At 36.2% G+C, this 17,644-nt stretch overlaps 1 protein-coding gene across 2 annotated transcripts; it reads left to right on the forward strand.

The window, feature by feature from the left end:
• Positions 1-2,103: 2,103 nt before the first annotated feature.
• On the forward strand, positions 2,104-17,335 carry LOC115214305 (uncharacterized protein C1orf109). 2 transcript variants are annotated; one of them, XM_036503532.1, is made up of 6 exons: positions 2,104-2,415; positions 4,295-4,613; positions 5,458-5,752; positions 7,295-7,456; positions 10,022-10,137; positions 15,365-17,335. In XM_036503532.1, the coding sequence occupies exons 3-6, from the start codon at positions 5,469-5,471 to the stop codon at positions 15,403-15,405; spliced, it is 603 nt and encodes a 200-aa protein (XP_036359425.1). In that variant the 5' UTR covers positions 2,104-2,415; positions 4,295-4,613; positions 5,458-5,468; the 3' UTR covers positions 15,406-17,335. The 2 variants fall into 2 exon arrangements, with proteins under 2 accessions (XP_036359425.1, XP_029639338.1); XM_029783478.2 differs by lacking the exon at positions 4,295-4,613 and having other exon boundaries at positions 2,106-2,415.
• Positions 17,336-17,644: the final 309 nt, after the last annotated feature.

Consider the following 17,644-nt stretch of genomic DNA (forward strand, 5'->3'; position numbering starts at 1 on the left):
TTCGATGCTTTGTGTCTCAATTATTGGAGAATAGAGTCGTGGCTTACAGTTTTCTAAATTACTGGTTGACAGTGAGTCTGTAATCATTTTTGTGTAACGCGCTTTTTTTTCCGATGTTTATATAATTCCATGGTATACAACAACAGACACATCCAATGTGTGCAATGGGTATCCGCACATTTCTGACTTCTGAATTCCCCTCAAAAGGTTCAGCCAGTCCATCTCGAGTGTTGCGCAACAGGATCGAATATCGAACCCGAGACCGCGGTATTGCGAAATGTGTTTATTAATCTCAGCCACTTTGGTTTTTCACAGCTTCATTCTTTATCAACTAATCTTAATAAAGAAAGAAAGAAAAAAGGACGAACGATTTCAAACTGTTATAAACTTGTTACAATAAATCTATTCTCGAAGTAATTTCTCTTGAAGCGTGTTCCCATTAAAGTTCCCTCTTAGACACATTTCTGTAGCTTCTTCCATTGTTGGCGCCAAACTGTTTACCGACAATTTATTTAATCATTCACAATGGTTTACATGCTGGGAAATATTTCAAAGTAATGTTTGTAAACGGTTCACACTTTGTTTTTCATAATGAATTTGTGTTTATGAACGAGTGTTTAAAAAACTATTATAGTTGGTTCTTAGATCTGCCTCGATCGAGTAAATTTATAACCAAAGGCAGTCCAGCCATGACCACCTAGTCTTCCTGTTTATGGATGACGTCATTGAATAATTTATTTTTTAAAGAACGCATATGTAATTTGGCTGCTATTTTCAGCAGGCTGAAGTACCACACATGCTCCGAGAGAAAAAGTGTATCGCAGCTTACTCTTTATCAAAGTAAACCAGATGACTGATGTCCGTCGCTTTCTAAATTACATTCTTTATACTTTAGCTGCGAGCAACCTTCTAATAAACGAAGTTTCCAACTGTTTAGTTAGAAAAAAAATTAATCAAAGAATCTGTAAGCTAAATTGAACAGATCCGAATACGATTTTGCCTAAAATTCACGTTTCCAAAATTTTCATTTTCCCCACCCTGTCCCCAATTTCTTAATTTTTAACTTTTTTCAAATTTTTTTTAATCATCGTTGAAAAATACAGAGATTACGAATCTGGGAATTTTTAAAAACTTTTAATTTTTCTGTAAGAAGCCCTCAATAGCCCTTCCGGGGGCCCTCATCCATTCATCACCTCAGCTTTCAAAAAAAAAACAAAAAACCTCAAATGTTTAACTTTCGATTGATGTTTCACTCATTGCGTAGAATTCTACTGAAATAGCAGACGTCAAATATATCAGACCATCACCAGAAATCCCGACACGCTAGAAGCAACAGCTAAACGACATTATTTCTGGGCAAAACTTACCCTCTTTCAAAAAAGCTAAAAGTAAAACATTTGGAGATGATGGGTGGAGGTTGGAGCAGGGGATTTGAGTGTTTCTTTAAGAGAAATTAGAAAAAAAAAAATTCTTAAAAATTCGTAATCTCTATTTTTGTATGTAGACTGAAAAAAACCCGAAAAAAGTTAAGAATTAAAAATTTGGGCTAGGGAGGGTTAGGGTTATTAACATTTTGAAAACGTGTTTTGGGGGGCAAAATCCTAATCCCCAATTTGGAAAACAGGAACTCGGATCTTTTCCCTTTGAACGGCAGATTGAGAAATTAATTTTTGTAACTAAACACTTTCAAACTTCCGTCCAAAGGGCAAAGACCCATATATATATATTTTCCTCTGTCTTCCCTTCTCTGGATCTTTCCTTCTCCTATGTTTCCAACGAAGAGCTCCGCTTGAAACGTTAAACCCTCCTTCTTTCCTGAGCGTCCAATAATACTATATTTGTTCCACGTCCTCGCATTGGGTTTTTTTGTGCTTTCTTGTTTGGATTAACTTATATATCACCACGTCAACTACGATGAAAAAGTGCGAGAAAGATATGGTATATAATTTTTTTGTATGTGTGCAGGGGTTCTTTGAGACATGTAATATATTTTAAGGGTTAGACAAGGGTAAAAAGGTTGAGAAACACTGCCCTAGAGGGACGAAAGACCAACTCTACTCCAGCAGGATTTGAACTCGGAATGTAAAGGGAGGTAACTAGAGGTTTTATCGGCCGAGTTTCGGAAACCTTTCTCGGTTATAATATTTTATGAAACCATTCATTAGTTTTAATAGAATTTATAATAGATCAACCCTTTTAAAGGAAAAAAATATTAGGAACTTTTCGATGACGTTTCATTTAGAATTCTTACATTTCCTCGGAATGTTTAAAATCCTTGCAAGCAGGAAGAAATGAAAGAAGCCCGAGTTAACGGTGTAACCGTTTAAGTAGGGAACCATTCTGTTATTCTATTATTCTGCTGCCACTTGCTGTCCTCGCCACAACATTGGGAAACTTTACTCACATCGTTGGAAGGTAACACTTGATGTTAATTGAACTTTTTAATTTGGTTCTTTAAACAAAGAACTTAATTTGTATTTTAAAGGAAGAACTCAACACTTCCATTCTTCTCTGCTTTATTTTTTGTTAGGATTCTTATTAAAACCAATGGACACATGTGAACGGTGTTTTATAACCATGTCTTATAATAAACATCTCTAATTTATCTTTCCAGCTTCATTAATTTCTATAATCTTTAATTAATTTATATAATCTTTAATTATCCTAACATATTAAGTTTCGACAAGAATTCGCAGTGGATTATTGTAGAGTTGCTGCCTGAGATTTGTGTTTAATACAAGTTGTAAAGCATTCAATATCAATTATAAACCATTTAACACCAGTTATAAATCATTTGTTGTTTCAGGTTCTCTGAAAATAACAAAGCTTCTATTTAAAAAATATTTATTAGGAAGTAATATTTAGCCCCATTTATTAATTATTTATTAAGATGTCTGTTGTGGCGCTTTGGATTGAAATAATTCAAGCTTCATGATTTAATGTCTTTATAGGGATTTGTGTTGCCGAAAGATCGCCAACAGATTCGTAATTCTTTGCTTAATAACCTTTATCTGTAATTATTGTAAAATTATTGTATTTTTATTTAGTTCTAACAGCTGTCAGATTAATTAAAGTAAGGCAAATAAATTGTGATGAATCTTGTGGACATTCACAATAATTTCATCCGCAAAGATAAAAATATCTTTTAGAAAGTAATTATGTTAGTTTTATTAATGAAGATTTTGTAGTTGTTTAATAACTGTCTCTTAAGGAATTACTTCTCAGTAAAACCAGTTTTATTCAGGCAGGCTTCTTGTTCTTGCAAAAAGTTAACTCGGTTCTCTGTTGAAGTTGGTTTTAATTAATACTCGATCATTTTACGACTTGTTCTACAATATATTGATGTTGAACTTACTATTTACCTTAATAAGGATGATTATCAGAGATCATTAGAATAAAAATGGGTTTTCATGTTTATAGATAAATTGGCAAAGTGTTTCACTTTGTTCCGATAGAAAATGGAATATTTTATGTACTCTATTTACTGTTTCATTACGGAATCTCTTCAGTTCCTTGTGTGTTACAATAAATTCCATACGAGTTATTTTGGCACATTGATTGCATTCATTACTAATTCCGGAATGATAAGAGGAACAAGATAAGTAGCAAGGGTAAATTTTGATCGAAATTTACCGTAGCAAGAAGTACTGAACGTCTGGGAATGTGTTTGGTTCGAGCAATCTTTATTCATTTGTACAAAAAGTAGTATGTTCATAGCTCTTTAGACCTTCCTAGAGAATGAAACTGGAATAACTATTGATGCTAAACATTTAATTTGAATTAAAGGTTAGTGACTGGCAGGAAAAGTTAGACTAGTGAGGAATTACTGTGGGGGTGACCAGATGAAGATGGATGCAAATAAGTTGGGGTGGAGTTGGTATAAAGTGGAATTTTGAGAGAGCAGAGCTCATTGCGTATAAAGGATTGAGGAAGGACTTCATTGAGAGGTAAAATGTTAGGAGAAAAAGGGAAGTTAATTCACATAGGTTAAGTGGCATGTGTAAAACTCTGTAAATTATGGAGAAAAAATGAAAAAGGGAATCAGTAAATGATGAAATTCGAGGTATGCACTGCCCCCCCCCCCCAATCATACCATGTGCATAGGGTAACTGTGTTCCCCTCTTAAACTTTTTGAGACTCCACAAAGCATTCACAGTAGGTGATTATGAAGCTGAGGAACTCAAACTACCATCCACCCTCTGAAGCCTCTTCATCTGATGCTTCGGTAAGGCAAGATACATTTTAGTATCTTTTGCACAGACAATATTTCCCAAATGATTTGCTGAAATTGTAGGTGACATCACCTTCTTTTGAACTGGGAACTGGATGTAAACCTACATATGTGGAGGGGGCGGGAACTTATTGTTCCGGAACTAGAAAAAATTGACTTGAGAGTTTGGAACAATTCACTTCCCAGATATGTTTTCAACTCTTTGCACTTGTCTGATCAATCAAGGCACTACCTGCTTTCTCTGAGTACCTGATTTTCTGAAGGTTCAGTCAACACTTAACGTGTGGTAAACATTGGTGACTTGATTATCTGGATGAGCTCTGCATCTTTATTGCCCTCAAAGTTGGAACTGATGTGTGTTGGGGAATAAGGTGTTGTAGTGGTAAGTTTCTTAAATCTAGAGTATTTTTCAATTATTACTGTTGACTGAATGCATGTCGTGTTGGTTGCTATAAGATGAACTTAGTTAAATAAATCCTACCCAGGGTAAATACCTCGTTAGTTGTGAAACCTATGAGATTGTGTAGGGTTTTAATGGGAAGAGACCTGATCAACTCTTTGCCATCTGGCTCAGAGGCAGATACTTTACCTGAGATACCCAATGGTGACTTATTTGCTCCATCACATCCTAATGCTGCACTTGTTTTGTGCATTCAGAATGCTGAACAAAACAAGGCACTGAAATATCTAAATCTGTCAGTAAATTATGTTTTTCAACCTGTAGCTTTTGAGCCTTTGGAGAGTATTGGACCTCTGGTAAAGAAGATTTTTACTTTGTTTTATGCCCTATCTTGCTGAAATTTGAAATGATGCTCAGGAAAGTGCCAAGCTGTTCCATTGTCTCACCTTTGCAATCACTTGCAGTATCACTATGAATGTTTTAGGGAGTCTCTAAAATTTTTGAGTAGAATGCTAATTTGCTGAGGAATATCATTTAAGGGGAACACCAGTTTGCCCCAAGTATATCATTTTATAGGGCAACACCTGTTTACCAAGGTATATCATCTAATTCACTAACATAAATTGGTAGAATAAAAAAAAGAAGAAACATTTGTTTTTTATTTTCTTATTTTAATATGCAAGTAAACCTTATCCATCTCTTTCTGGGTTGTAAATGATATTTATAAATTATTTTAAAAATATTATTCAAAATAATTTCTCTGGTGACTTTATATTAAATATTTAGAACATTATGTAAACAAATTGTTTTCTTTTTTCTTTTGCAGTAGAATGAAACATGCCAAACATTGTCCAAGTTCAAAAAACCGAAGTCTTGAAATGCAAGCTTCGTCATGCATTTCTTGCCGTACAACATTGTGCATCTGTGTGGCAGGAATGTGCTCGTCAGCAAGAAGTGCAACTTAAGGAACTTTTTAACCTATGTGAACAATACCAGTGTTGTTATGAAGCAAATGTGGAATCTTTAGAGCTCCCTGCTAGTCTGAATGAAGTAAAATCCAAGTTACTTTATGTTATTGTGGAGAAGATAGAACAAAAACTGTGTGCAGTTCAAGCCACAATGTAAGTGTTGTGAGTTAATTACTAAGACCACAGGGGTTCAGTTTCTCATTTGACTCTAATACAAGATTTGTACATGGATGGCCATCATCTCCTCACTCTCCTACCTTTGGAAGTATTCTTTCCTCTTCCATCTTCTGCTACAATTTCCATTTGAAATGCAAATCAAATGGAAATTGTAGTTAAGATACCTGTGCTGGTGACACGTTAAAAGCACCATCCGAACGTGGCAGATGCCAGCTCCACCTGACTGATGTCCATGTCGGTGACATGTAAAAGCACCAACCGATCATGGCCGTTTGCCAGCCTCATCTGGCCCCTGTGCTGGTGGCACGTAAAAAGCACCCACTACACTCACAGAGTGGTTGGTGTTAGGAAGGGCATCCAGCTGTAGAAACACTGCTAGATCAGACTGGAGCCTGGTGCAGCCTCCTGGCTTCCCAGACCCCGGTCGAACCGTCCAACCCATGCTAGCATGGAAAACGGACGTTAAACGATGATGATGATGTGTGTAGATAAGATGCATGTATAAATATGTGTGCGTGTATAATTATCATTATCAATTAACGTCTGTTATCCATGCTGGCATGGGTTGAACAGTTCAACAGCAGATGGTGAGACAGAGGATTGCACAATGCTCAAATGTCTGCTTTGGCTTGGTTTCTGCAGCTGGATGTCCTTCCGAATGCCAGTCATTTTACAGAATGTACTGGTTACGTTTTATGTACAGCCAGCACTAGTGAGGTTAACCAAGTAACTCACGAGACCCTTCAGCTGAGGGTGGGGGAAGTAGTATTGAGATAGGTTGACAGATGTCACATGATGACAGGTTAAAGCCCCAGGCACAGGTTTCTTGCTGCTGGGGAGACATGTGGTTATAGTGAAGATGTGTCAGAGCATCAAATTACAGGAATGTTAAATTACCTTGAACAAACAGACAACACGAAGTCGAGATACTCTTCCTGTGTAGAAAGTAATTTATTTAGTGTTGGTGCTGAGACAAACTGTACTCGGTAGTAAACTGTGTAAGGTGGTTGGTAAACAAATAGGCACAGTTTAGAATAGAGACAATCCTTTAGTTTTGTTGAGGACAAGACAACCTCTCAAGTGTTGATACCATGGTAAAACATACCCAGTTGTACAGTGTTTAGTGTTAAAAAGAACATCCAGCCATACAAACCCTGTGAAGAAAAGAATGTATAAGGAAAATGTGGTTCCTGACTCATCTAGAAAGGTGGTGACTCAAATAGCAGCTGACTCAGATTATGAGGACCTATCTAACCCATGACAACCTAGAAAGTGGGCGAAAATAATGATGATGATGATGATGATAGAGGTGGACGTATGGAATTGGACAGTGTGAGTGAAATCTGTATGTCATGTTATGCCATTAGTTCTGATCTTGAAAAGATAATGTTTATCTTTTGGGTTTGTACATATTTTTTTTTATTAATGTTTGTATCTGAATTGGCAGACATCGATATGATAAACTTATTAACTGCATTCTATTTTATTGAAGTAATGTCTCTGTCTTTTCATTTTTAGATGTGAATTTCAAAAATCTTATGACAAAGTGAATCAAGCAAGAATCAATGCTTTTGAACAAAAACCCGACATGGTTTACTTGACTGAGAGTAGAGCCATGTCCCCAACTCTGGCTACCATGTTGGAATGGTTAGATGATACAGAAAGACAGGTTTTTGTACAATATCCTTTGTTGATTTCATTCTTTACATTATTGATCACTTCATTTTTTTTTTAAGGAATAAATCAGCTGAATATTAATTGAATATTAGTGTCTCGGAGTGGTTGGCGTTAGGAAGGGCATCCAGCTGTAGAAACTCTGCCAGATCAAAATTGGAGCCTGGTGCAGCCATCTGGTTCGCCAGCCCTCAGTCAAAATCATCCAACCCATGCTAGCATGGAAAGCGGACGTTAAACGATGATGATGATGTCTCCCGCTGTCCACATGGAAAGCCAATTTGATGACTGATTGATTGATAAGTTAGTGAAATATATTCCAGTGGTTCTGAAACCTGTAGAACTTTCTCCCAGGCTGGTGAAATTGATGCGTGATGAATAACCTGGCCACCTGTAGGTCAGTGTTTGCAGGAATGAGGAACATATCATTTGCTTTGATTACTTGCAATAGATTGACCTAAGCTCAAGTGATGAGGTTAAGCTGATACAAACAAGTGTGTGTGTTTCAGTTCTTAGTCCCCTCTTATTTATCTAGCCCTCCATGCCATAATAGAGGGATGAGTAGTGATACATCCACCCATCTTGGTGAAATTGAGATTCTGGAGGCTATATATATATAATTTCAGGAAACCAGTCAGTTCACCTGATGACCTATAAATCTGGTGACCATACTAGCCAGATTGACTACATTCTCATTGGAAAGAAAGATTCATGGTTGCTCATAAATGCAGAAACTTTCCCAGGTGAAGAATGTATCTCTCAGCATAGTGGTTTCAGACTATGGGCATGAAGGATTCCAAGAAGCAAGCCAATTTGGAAAAGGACCTGGAAGCTTAAGGCTCTTCTGAATAGCCAGGGATTTAGAGACTGAATCCTAACTGAAGCATTTATTGAGAAGGAGGTAGAGTTACAGACAGGTAACATAGAGGATAACTGGAAGTTCCTACGAGACAACTTATCAAGAGCCACAGACCAAATTTGTGGCTGCTTGCCAAGTCCCAGCCAGACCTGGAGTGACATGGTAGTGGAAGAGTGTAGTTGGCAGGGCCATTAGAGCAAAGAAGCAGGCCTGGAAGAGTGGCAGTAGCAGGGAACTATATTGGGTAGTGAGAATAGAAGCTAGGAGGCAGGTATACTTAGCTAGGGGTGAAGCAGATAGGAAGAAGTTTGCCAATGTGCTGTGGTGTGAGGATCAACAGCTTGAAGTGTTTTGATTTGCAAGACAGCGAGTCAGGGAAAATTGTGATGGAGAGAAATGCATTCACATGGATGATGGTTCACTTGCAGTTAGGGACTCTGCAAAGAAAGGGGCTTGGAAGTGTCACTATGAAAGGCTGCTAGATGTAGAGAATGCATGGGAGAAGGAGAGTCTGTCTAATGTGGATCTAACAGAGGGACCAGCTATCCAAATAGACCATAACTTGTTAGCTAAATTAGATAGAGCCATGACAGATATGAAGACGGGGAAATCCTCTGCAGGAATAACTGCTGAGGTGCTTAAAATATCTGGTGGTGTGGGTTATGGTCTCGCCACCCTTATAGTCAATCAGGTTGTATACTAGGGAGTTGTACCCAATGACTGGTGTAGCAACACCATAGTCACTGCTACAAAGGCAAGGGTGATGCCTTAGATAGAAATAATTACAGAGGTATCAAATTGTTGGATCAGGTGATAAAAGTTACGGGGAAGGTCATAGCCCAACTAATTAGGAAGAGAGTTAGTCTAGATGAGATACAGTTTGATTTTGTGCTGGGGAAAAGCACCACTGATGCTATATTTCTGGTAAGGCAGCTGCAGGAGAAGTACCTGGCCAAAGATAAGCATGGAGAAACAGATGTGAAAAAGATGAACATATTCAATGTTAATCTATATCCATTTCTATTTTTCTTAGTACTGGTGTAATTTTCTGGTTTCCTACAGCTATATTTGAACTGTTGTTCTTCTTATCCATAGGACTTTGCCATTTCATGAAGAGGGGATTCACTTTTGTGAAGTCTGAAACCATTTATTTCAATTTTTATTATTTTGGTTAGTGATGTATTTATTTAAAAGTATATATATATATATATATGTGTGTGTGTGTGTGTGTGTCTATATGTATGTAAGTATATATGTATGTGTGTGTGTATATATATATATATAATATATACATATTAGAGGGAAACCACTATGTGGACACCCTTATGCTAGAAATAAGACCATAGCAGATCTATTTCTAGCATAAGGGTGTCCACATAGTGGTTTCCCTCTAATATGTATATAATACAATTTTACTGAACCTTCAGTTTTTTATATGCTAGACCACTGGTGTGAAATCGATGTTAATTAAATTAATATCTAATTTCTCACCCTCATTTTAAATTTATATCTATATATATATATATATATATATATATATATAACCCATGTTAGCATGGAAAACGGACGTTAAATGATGATGATATATATATATAGAGAGAGAGAGAGAAGAAGGGGGGGGGGTTGTATATAAACAAAGTATGTTTATAAATGATTATTTCAGGCAAGCTAAACTAATGAGTTTATTAATTTGCTTCCTTAACTAATTTTAAGCTACACCTCAAGAAATATTTACTTGATGAAATGAAATATGGTGACGTGTCAATCCTGCAGCAGCTTCTCAAATCCTGGTTACTTGATGATACTAAAGTCATCAATAAAATCCAAGGTAAAGGATACTATATTGGTAATCTTTCAGTAATTCTTTTTTTCATCCTCTTACGTTTTCAGCCTGACACCAAGGTCAATATGAGGAAATAATTTACAAACCACTTCTATAAAAATTGTCTGTTTAGGACCAGGTTTTCTATTTTAGAAAAATCTACGTGTTTGGAGATTGTGAAAAGACTGCTGGCTTTCGTTTCATTAATACTTATCTGTGGTTGTGGTTGGCAGTGGGAGCTGTGCTCTTGATCCCCTTCTGTGTATGCATCTATGTTACATTTTCTCTTACTGTCACTGCTTCTCCTTCTTTGGTTATAGAAGTGTGATTGTTGGCATTGATGAAGGTCTGATGCACTCAGCTCTTTGCTGTTCCAAAGGTCAGGAAGCCTTCAGCTGGTCTGGTTTGTCATATATGTTAGCACTGTGATTTTCTCCCTTCTACTACCATTCATTCTGCTTACACTCTTCAAACTGAAAGTGATCCGGGATGCTAGATAAATTCTCAGATGCCACCAACATCTGGAACTTCAGAGACAAATCCATTCTATTCTTCCACAGATTGAACTTGAGTGCTATAATCTTTGTTCTTCCTCATTGCTGCCACTCCAGCCTGGTCCGTGTTGTGATTCATCTTTTGGTCACTCATCTTTCCAAGTGAAATAAGATCCCGGTAAAATCTTGGGTTGCATTGGTGGCCATAGCCAGAATCTTAGCGTCTACCTTATTGTTAAGGGACAATTGTCCTAAGTTGTTTACTTCTTGTTATAAATCCAATGCAGGACCACGCTTTCCACAGGCATTTTATGACTTGTACTGGACTGGGACACTGTAGCTTTCTTTCTTTTCTGTTTGAGGCAATGACAAATTCATAGTCATGGCCGATGCCAGTGTCGCGTAACTGGCACCCGTGGCAGTGGCATGTAAAAGGCACCCATTACACTCTTGGAGTGGTTGGTGTTAAGAAGGGCATCCAGTCATAGAAATCATTCCAAATCAGACTGAAACCTGGTGCAGCTCTCCAGTTTACCAGTTCCAGTCAAACCATGTAACCCATGCCAGCATGGAAAGCGGATGTTAAATGAAGATGATTATGATGCATTAGTTTTTTTGTTTTGGGATGAGCTATGTACTTCAGCAACAGGAAATTTCATGAATCTCAAGCATGTGATATCAGATTTATCACTATCATCATCATCATCATGGCAGTATAAAGGTACATTGATTGGATCAGGTCTGTTCACCCAACTGTGGAATGTGCGACGATTCGGAAGAGACCACAGCTCACATTGTATTGGAATGTCCACAGTAAGCTCAGAATAAATACAAACAGTGTTGGTATAAGATTGCAATAATACATTGGAATTTTTACAGGAAATTTAGTTTTGCATGCAGATAAAAAAAGTTATAACCATTTTGTGGGACTAGAGATGCAAACCCCCGAAAATCCAAGACATCATAAGAATATGTAAAGGTTCTTAATACAGTTGATATTCTATGGGTTCGTGTTGTGTGTGAATGTATATGTATGGACCAGTTACGAGTCTATCATTTCAATATAAACCATTCATGAACATTTGGAATCTATTGTTGTGAAGGTTGTATAGTCTGAGCCTGTTTGTGACTTCTACTGAATCATTTGTTCCCCACCACTGGAGTAATAACATTTTTATGAGCCGTAAAGGGATGTCACAACTAACCACACGTATAGAATTATCTGTATATCACTGTCATCCATATGGGTAATCATTCTAGCATAAACTAATGGCTACCTGTAATAGGGGAAATATGATTGAGCTGTAACCACATCCAACTGAATAACGAACCTCATTTGAATTTGGTTTCTGCGGTTGAACCACTCAATTACCTCCCTTGTATTAATTCAGAGGCCAAGTTGCATTTGGTGTTGAATTAGGGGAACTACTGTAATCTTTTTGCCTATCTTACCTATATCTAATATTGATGGGTTGACTAATTTAATAGTGAGCTATCTGCTAAAGTCTAGTGTGTGCTCTTTCACTTTATTGGTACAGGTTTTCCATTTTATCTGAGTGGATTATCAAATCCAGGGAATTATGGACACTTAATCTGTAGTGTGGAACTTGTTTCTATTTCTTTTAAACAAACTTCTTTTACAGCGTGGAAGGTGTTTATAAGCGTTTTAAGAAACACACAAAAACCATTAGATTCACTTCAACATTTAAATTTAATTTGTCAAAATATTTTCGTCGCTTTGAGACTGCGACCTGTTCACTGACAAAATTCCATGCTGCATTTTAAATGGCTTATAAACACCTTCCATTCTGCAATTGTTTTTGTTCCAGCATACGATCTCAGATCAGGTCACTTGCTATGCAAGTACATCTCCGCAAACTTCTTTTAATCATGGATAATCATTCAACTATGGTAGTAGTTGAATAATATTCTCAAGGTTGCAATTTACTCACATGCAGCATCTTTCAGAGCTTGTTGCTAATTCAGTTCTGAACCAAATTGAAAACTCTTAACACTTTTGAAGAGGATTGGTCCCTAGCTACATTTTGGCATAAAAAATTGAGATTTGATCCAGTAGAAAAAAGTTTACATCAAAATTTGTAGCGACGTTTTTGGAGAGTAAGTAATGCAACCAATCAAGTTTAGATCTAAATAACTTTTTTTTATAATAAAGATTGTTTGCCAATATAACATGGCAGTCCTGGTTTAGGACTAATGTTGCTGTAATTTAGCCCCAGGAGACACCATCTACAGCTGGCTATACAACACAATCTGTGTCCTTATATTTTCGAACAGATCGTGTTGTATAGTCAACTGTAGATGATGTCTCCTGGGGCTAAATTACAGCAACATTCGTCCTAAACCAGGACTGCCATGTAATGTTGGCAAACAATCTTTACTACAAGGTACTGTTGCTGAATATCTCACGTTGTGAGATTTAGAAATAGTAATTTTCGAACTTTTTTTAACTTTAAAAGCAAAATATATTTATCTTAGCTTCAATGATAGAAGAAAGCATGAAGAATTTCATAGTTTTGTTCCTATGCAACAAAAATGTGTATCAAAAAAGTTGTGAGGTAAAATATCATGAAGAAAAATTGAAGTACTTTGATTAAGCTTAAATGAAAGAGCTCAATTTGAGGAATTTCATGGTATCAATCTCTTGCAATGAAGTTTTAAAAGAAAAATTATGAGTGCTTGTTTCTCAAATTTGAGGGTGATAATATAATTGTATACTTTTTTATGAATATAGTTAAGGGGGCTTTTAATATGTGAGCGACATCATTGAGGTAAGGAAAAAAAATTATCAATGACACCACTAATTGACACAATATTAGTAAGCATTACAGCATATCCTGGAAAAGACATGGATTACATGGAAAAATGCAAGCAAGAGAAATAATATTCTTATGATTGTAAACCTGGAAAATAACAGGACAAGTTATTACATTTGGAAAAGTTCAGAACAACTTATTAAATCTGGTAAAATATAGAACAAGAAAATTTTTACTTAAAATATTGCAGCTAAGAATAAAATTTGAATATTAAAAATCATTTGATTTTAATTTACAAAGTAACATTGTGGCACGTAAAAAGCACCATCCATCCGTGGCCATTTGCCAGCCCCGTCTGGCACCTGTGCCAGTGGTACGTAAAAAGCACCCACTACACTCACGGAGTGGTTGGTGTTAGGAAGGGCATCCAGCTGTAGAAACATTGCCAGATCAGACTGGGCCTGGTGCAGCCTTCTGGCTTCCCAGACCCCAGTTGAACCGTCCAACCCATGCTAGCATGGAAAGCGGAATACTTTAAAAATGAGAGCCAGAAGTCCCAATATAGCTAAAGTTTTATGACAAGTAGAATAGTATATATGGTACGCAAATTCATTATGTAAAAAATAGGCATTGGGTCAAGACAGAAAATGTGGAGACTTGGCAGTAATAACTAATTTTTGTATTCATCATCATCATCATCATCATCATTTAACAATAGTCTTTTGTCAGAAACTTCCTAATTAGCATTTATTGTGAAAAACTGATTTTGATTGTTTGGTCTCAACTCAAATGATCAAGAATGTACCGAGATTGGATTATTTAAAGATCTTTCTTTTTCAGTATTTATGATGGGTTTTATGACAAATATTCTTTTGTACCATCATGATTTGTTGTTACCTGTTTAACAAATATTAGAATATCCTGATTGCATCTTTTTCACGAATGTCAGTTTGTCCCAAAACATAAATAATAATAATAATAATAATTGTGTACAGTGCTCAGGTGCACTACAACTCATCTAAAGTGTATATATAATCAGGTGTAGTTTCGGCGGATTTCGGAAAGCATGAGGGCCTTAAAGGATGCAGTGTCATGGCAGTCAACAACTGACGCAGGCAGTTTATTCCATGCTTCAGCAACTCTGAGCATGAAAAAATGTTTCCGAAAGTCATGGGAGCTGTGTTGTTTTCTGACTTTGTAGGCATGTCCACGTGTGTTAGACACATGGAGATCAAAAAGGTGTTCAGTGTTGTTGTTGGTGAGGTGGTTGATGATAACTTTGTGGGTGTTTACCAACGCCGGAGCTTCAGTGAATCCATGCCCAGGGAAACAAGGCGCTCAGAATATGGTAGGTGTCTGATGGAGGGTATGCGTTTGGTTGCACGTCTCTGGACAGATTCCAGAAGGTCAATGTTCTGAGCAAGATAGGGGTTCCAAACTGATGATGCGAATTCCAAGTGTGGTCGTACCATAGCTGTATACAGTTTTAAATAGATGGCTGGAGAGCGGCTAACAAAAGTCTTGCTGAGTGATGCCAAGACACCCTCGGCCTTCGTGACAATTTTAGAGATATGCTTTGTCCAACGCAAATCACTGCTGACAGTGATGCCTAGGTCACGCTCGCAAGAGGATTTCTTGATATCAGTGTTGTGGAGGGAGTATGTGGACGCAGGGTTTTTCTCCCAAAATGTATGGTGGTACACTTGTCCACAGCCAGTTTCAGTTGCCAGTCTGTGATCCATTGCTGCATTGTGTCTAGGTCTGATTGCAGGAAAGAGTTGTAGACATCAGGATCAGTCCTCTTGATTTCAAGGTACAGCTTGCAAGACATTTGTCAGCAAACAAACCCTTACTCACTGTTCTTTCTTTCACATTGAGTTTTTATGCTTTTTAATGGAAACATTTAATGTTTTCATCAGTGTTGAAGTTTCTGTAAATTTTATTGTTTGTTTCTTTGTTTTCCAGAAAGACTTCTTTATTTGGAGGATTTCATGAACGAACCTTAATTAAGGATTGGGAATCAAGCAGGATCTCATTGGGTACATTCTCCGGATCAATACTAAAAGAAAACAAAATTTATTTGTAATTAATTGGGTTAAACATGTCATTGCTCTCAGGGAAAATACAAGTGTGTTTCAATAGACACCACAGATTGAAAAGTTTTAGATGAAAGTCAAAGAGGAACGTGAGAAATGGTGACTTTTGGAAGCTATTTTATTTCTGTCTAAATCTTGTTCTATTTAACAATTTGAATAGTTATTTGGTATTGAGGCAGCAGTTAAGGAATCAATAAATGTTCATTGATCTATATGGAGAAATGCTTTACCTAAATTCTAAAATCTTTATTCAGCTGATTTGATTTGGTAAGCACTAAGCTTCATTTTATTTGTGGATTGTAAATTTACTCAGCAGATATCCTTAGATTAAAACAACAGTCGTTGTTGTTGTTAGCGGCTTTGTTGAAATGTTACTGGTGTTTGTTGTGAGTAATTTATTGATGCTTTACATTAGGGTTGTTTGTGTGAGTAGCTCTTTCTTGGAACAGTAGCTGAGTACTGTGTAGATATTGCAGAGGTGAGGAGTTGTATTAGAAAGTTTGTTTTTGAGTAGTTGGTACTCATTGGGTTGATGTGAGGACTTGGTACGCTGTATAGTTTTTATTCTTTATTGAGAATATTAATATTAGTGGTAGCTATTGTTGAAGAAGTTACTTTGAGGATGTAATATCGTGTCAGGACACTCAGTGCATGTCGCAGTTAGTTGTCAGAGGAACTCTGGAGTATTGCTGCCAATATTAAACTGGATTAGACTGCCTCAGTTATATCTCTATGTTCCAGTTTCAAATCCTGCCAAGGCTACATTTGTCCCTTTAAACTAAATTCTAGCAATGTTTTTGTTTCTTATAAACCTTTGGCCTCATTAGACAGAATTTCATGTGATAATATAAAGGTGCAGTAGCAGAATTGGTAGTTTTTGTGATAGTAACTGCCTAATGGTATTTAGTTTTGTCTTTCTACATTCCGAGTTCAAATCTTGCTGGGTCAAATTTGCCTTTCACTCCTCTGAGATCAGTAAAATAACTATTAAAAGATAACTGAAGTTGAATTATTTAAGTATATTTCCCTTCTTAAGCACACTTAATGCCTATTCCAGTGTGAGGGATGAATATTGGTTAATAGAGATGGGGTGGGTTTGACAGAAATAGTAAAGTGCCAAATGAAATTTCTTAGTTTATTCTTGGTTAAAAAATCAATCTCCTGAAAATTTATAAAATAAATACCAAAAAATAAGTTGGCTTCATTTAAATAATTCCACTCCTACAAATTAAGGGTTCTGTTTAAGGATGGTCTGAAAATCAAAGGGGGACATCACAAGCTGAAGATGGCATCTTAAGCTAAGGGAGACATCAAAAGCTAACTTCATCTAAAAGAAATAACTTGGTATTTTCAAATTAAAAATAGAATTTTACTTGATTATGGAATGAAAAGGCTAAAAGTAATTAAAATGCTTGTAGTAATACTGCTGTTTGTTCACAAATTTTCGTTAAGAATAAATAAAAAAACTGTTTAAAGAAATTGTTTTAATTATTGAAATAGGTTGTTAAATGTAGAATTGTTAGCATAACATGAAAAAATAGTTGTTTTAGATAATTTGAGCTTTGCTTAGTTTAGAAGGTTACTTCACTTTCACTGACAAATTTAGATATTTCAAGAAATCTGATGTGATTGATTTTTTAAAAATGATTTTACATCAATTTATTGGGGCAATTACTTTTGGAACTGGGTATACGTCCTACCACTTTCCACTCAGCTGGAGCAAATAGATCTCAGTGCTTTGCTCAAACATATAAGACAATGGAAGTTGTAAAATTTGAACTTATGACCTTGAAGTTGCTAGGCCAACACTTGAACCTTACTGGTAACAAAAAATAAAAAATGAAGTAATAAAATTTAATTTCATAGTGGCCTGTTGTCAGAAGACAAATTTTTTTTATCTGAATAAAAAATAAATGATTCTGAAGTATTTGAGATATTAAGTTATTGCAATAATTAGTTTCTCTTGAGATTATTACAAACCTTTGCAAGTTTCTAATTAATAATCATATTGATTAATTTAATAATTGTTGATTGTTGTTTTTATTGTTAAGCATTTCCACCAATTATGAAAACTGTCAATCACAAACAGTTAAATATTAAACCATTAAAACTGATATTAGTGTTTTATGTGAGATGAAGGTGCCAGGCT

This window comes from Octopus sinensis, linkage group LG1 (genome assembly GCF_006345805.1).
Source record: "Octopus sinensis linkage group LG1, ASM634580v1, whole genome shotgun sequence".
NCBI lineage: Eukaryota > Metazoa > Mollusca > Cephalopoda > Octopoda > Octopodidae > Octopus > Octopus sinensis.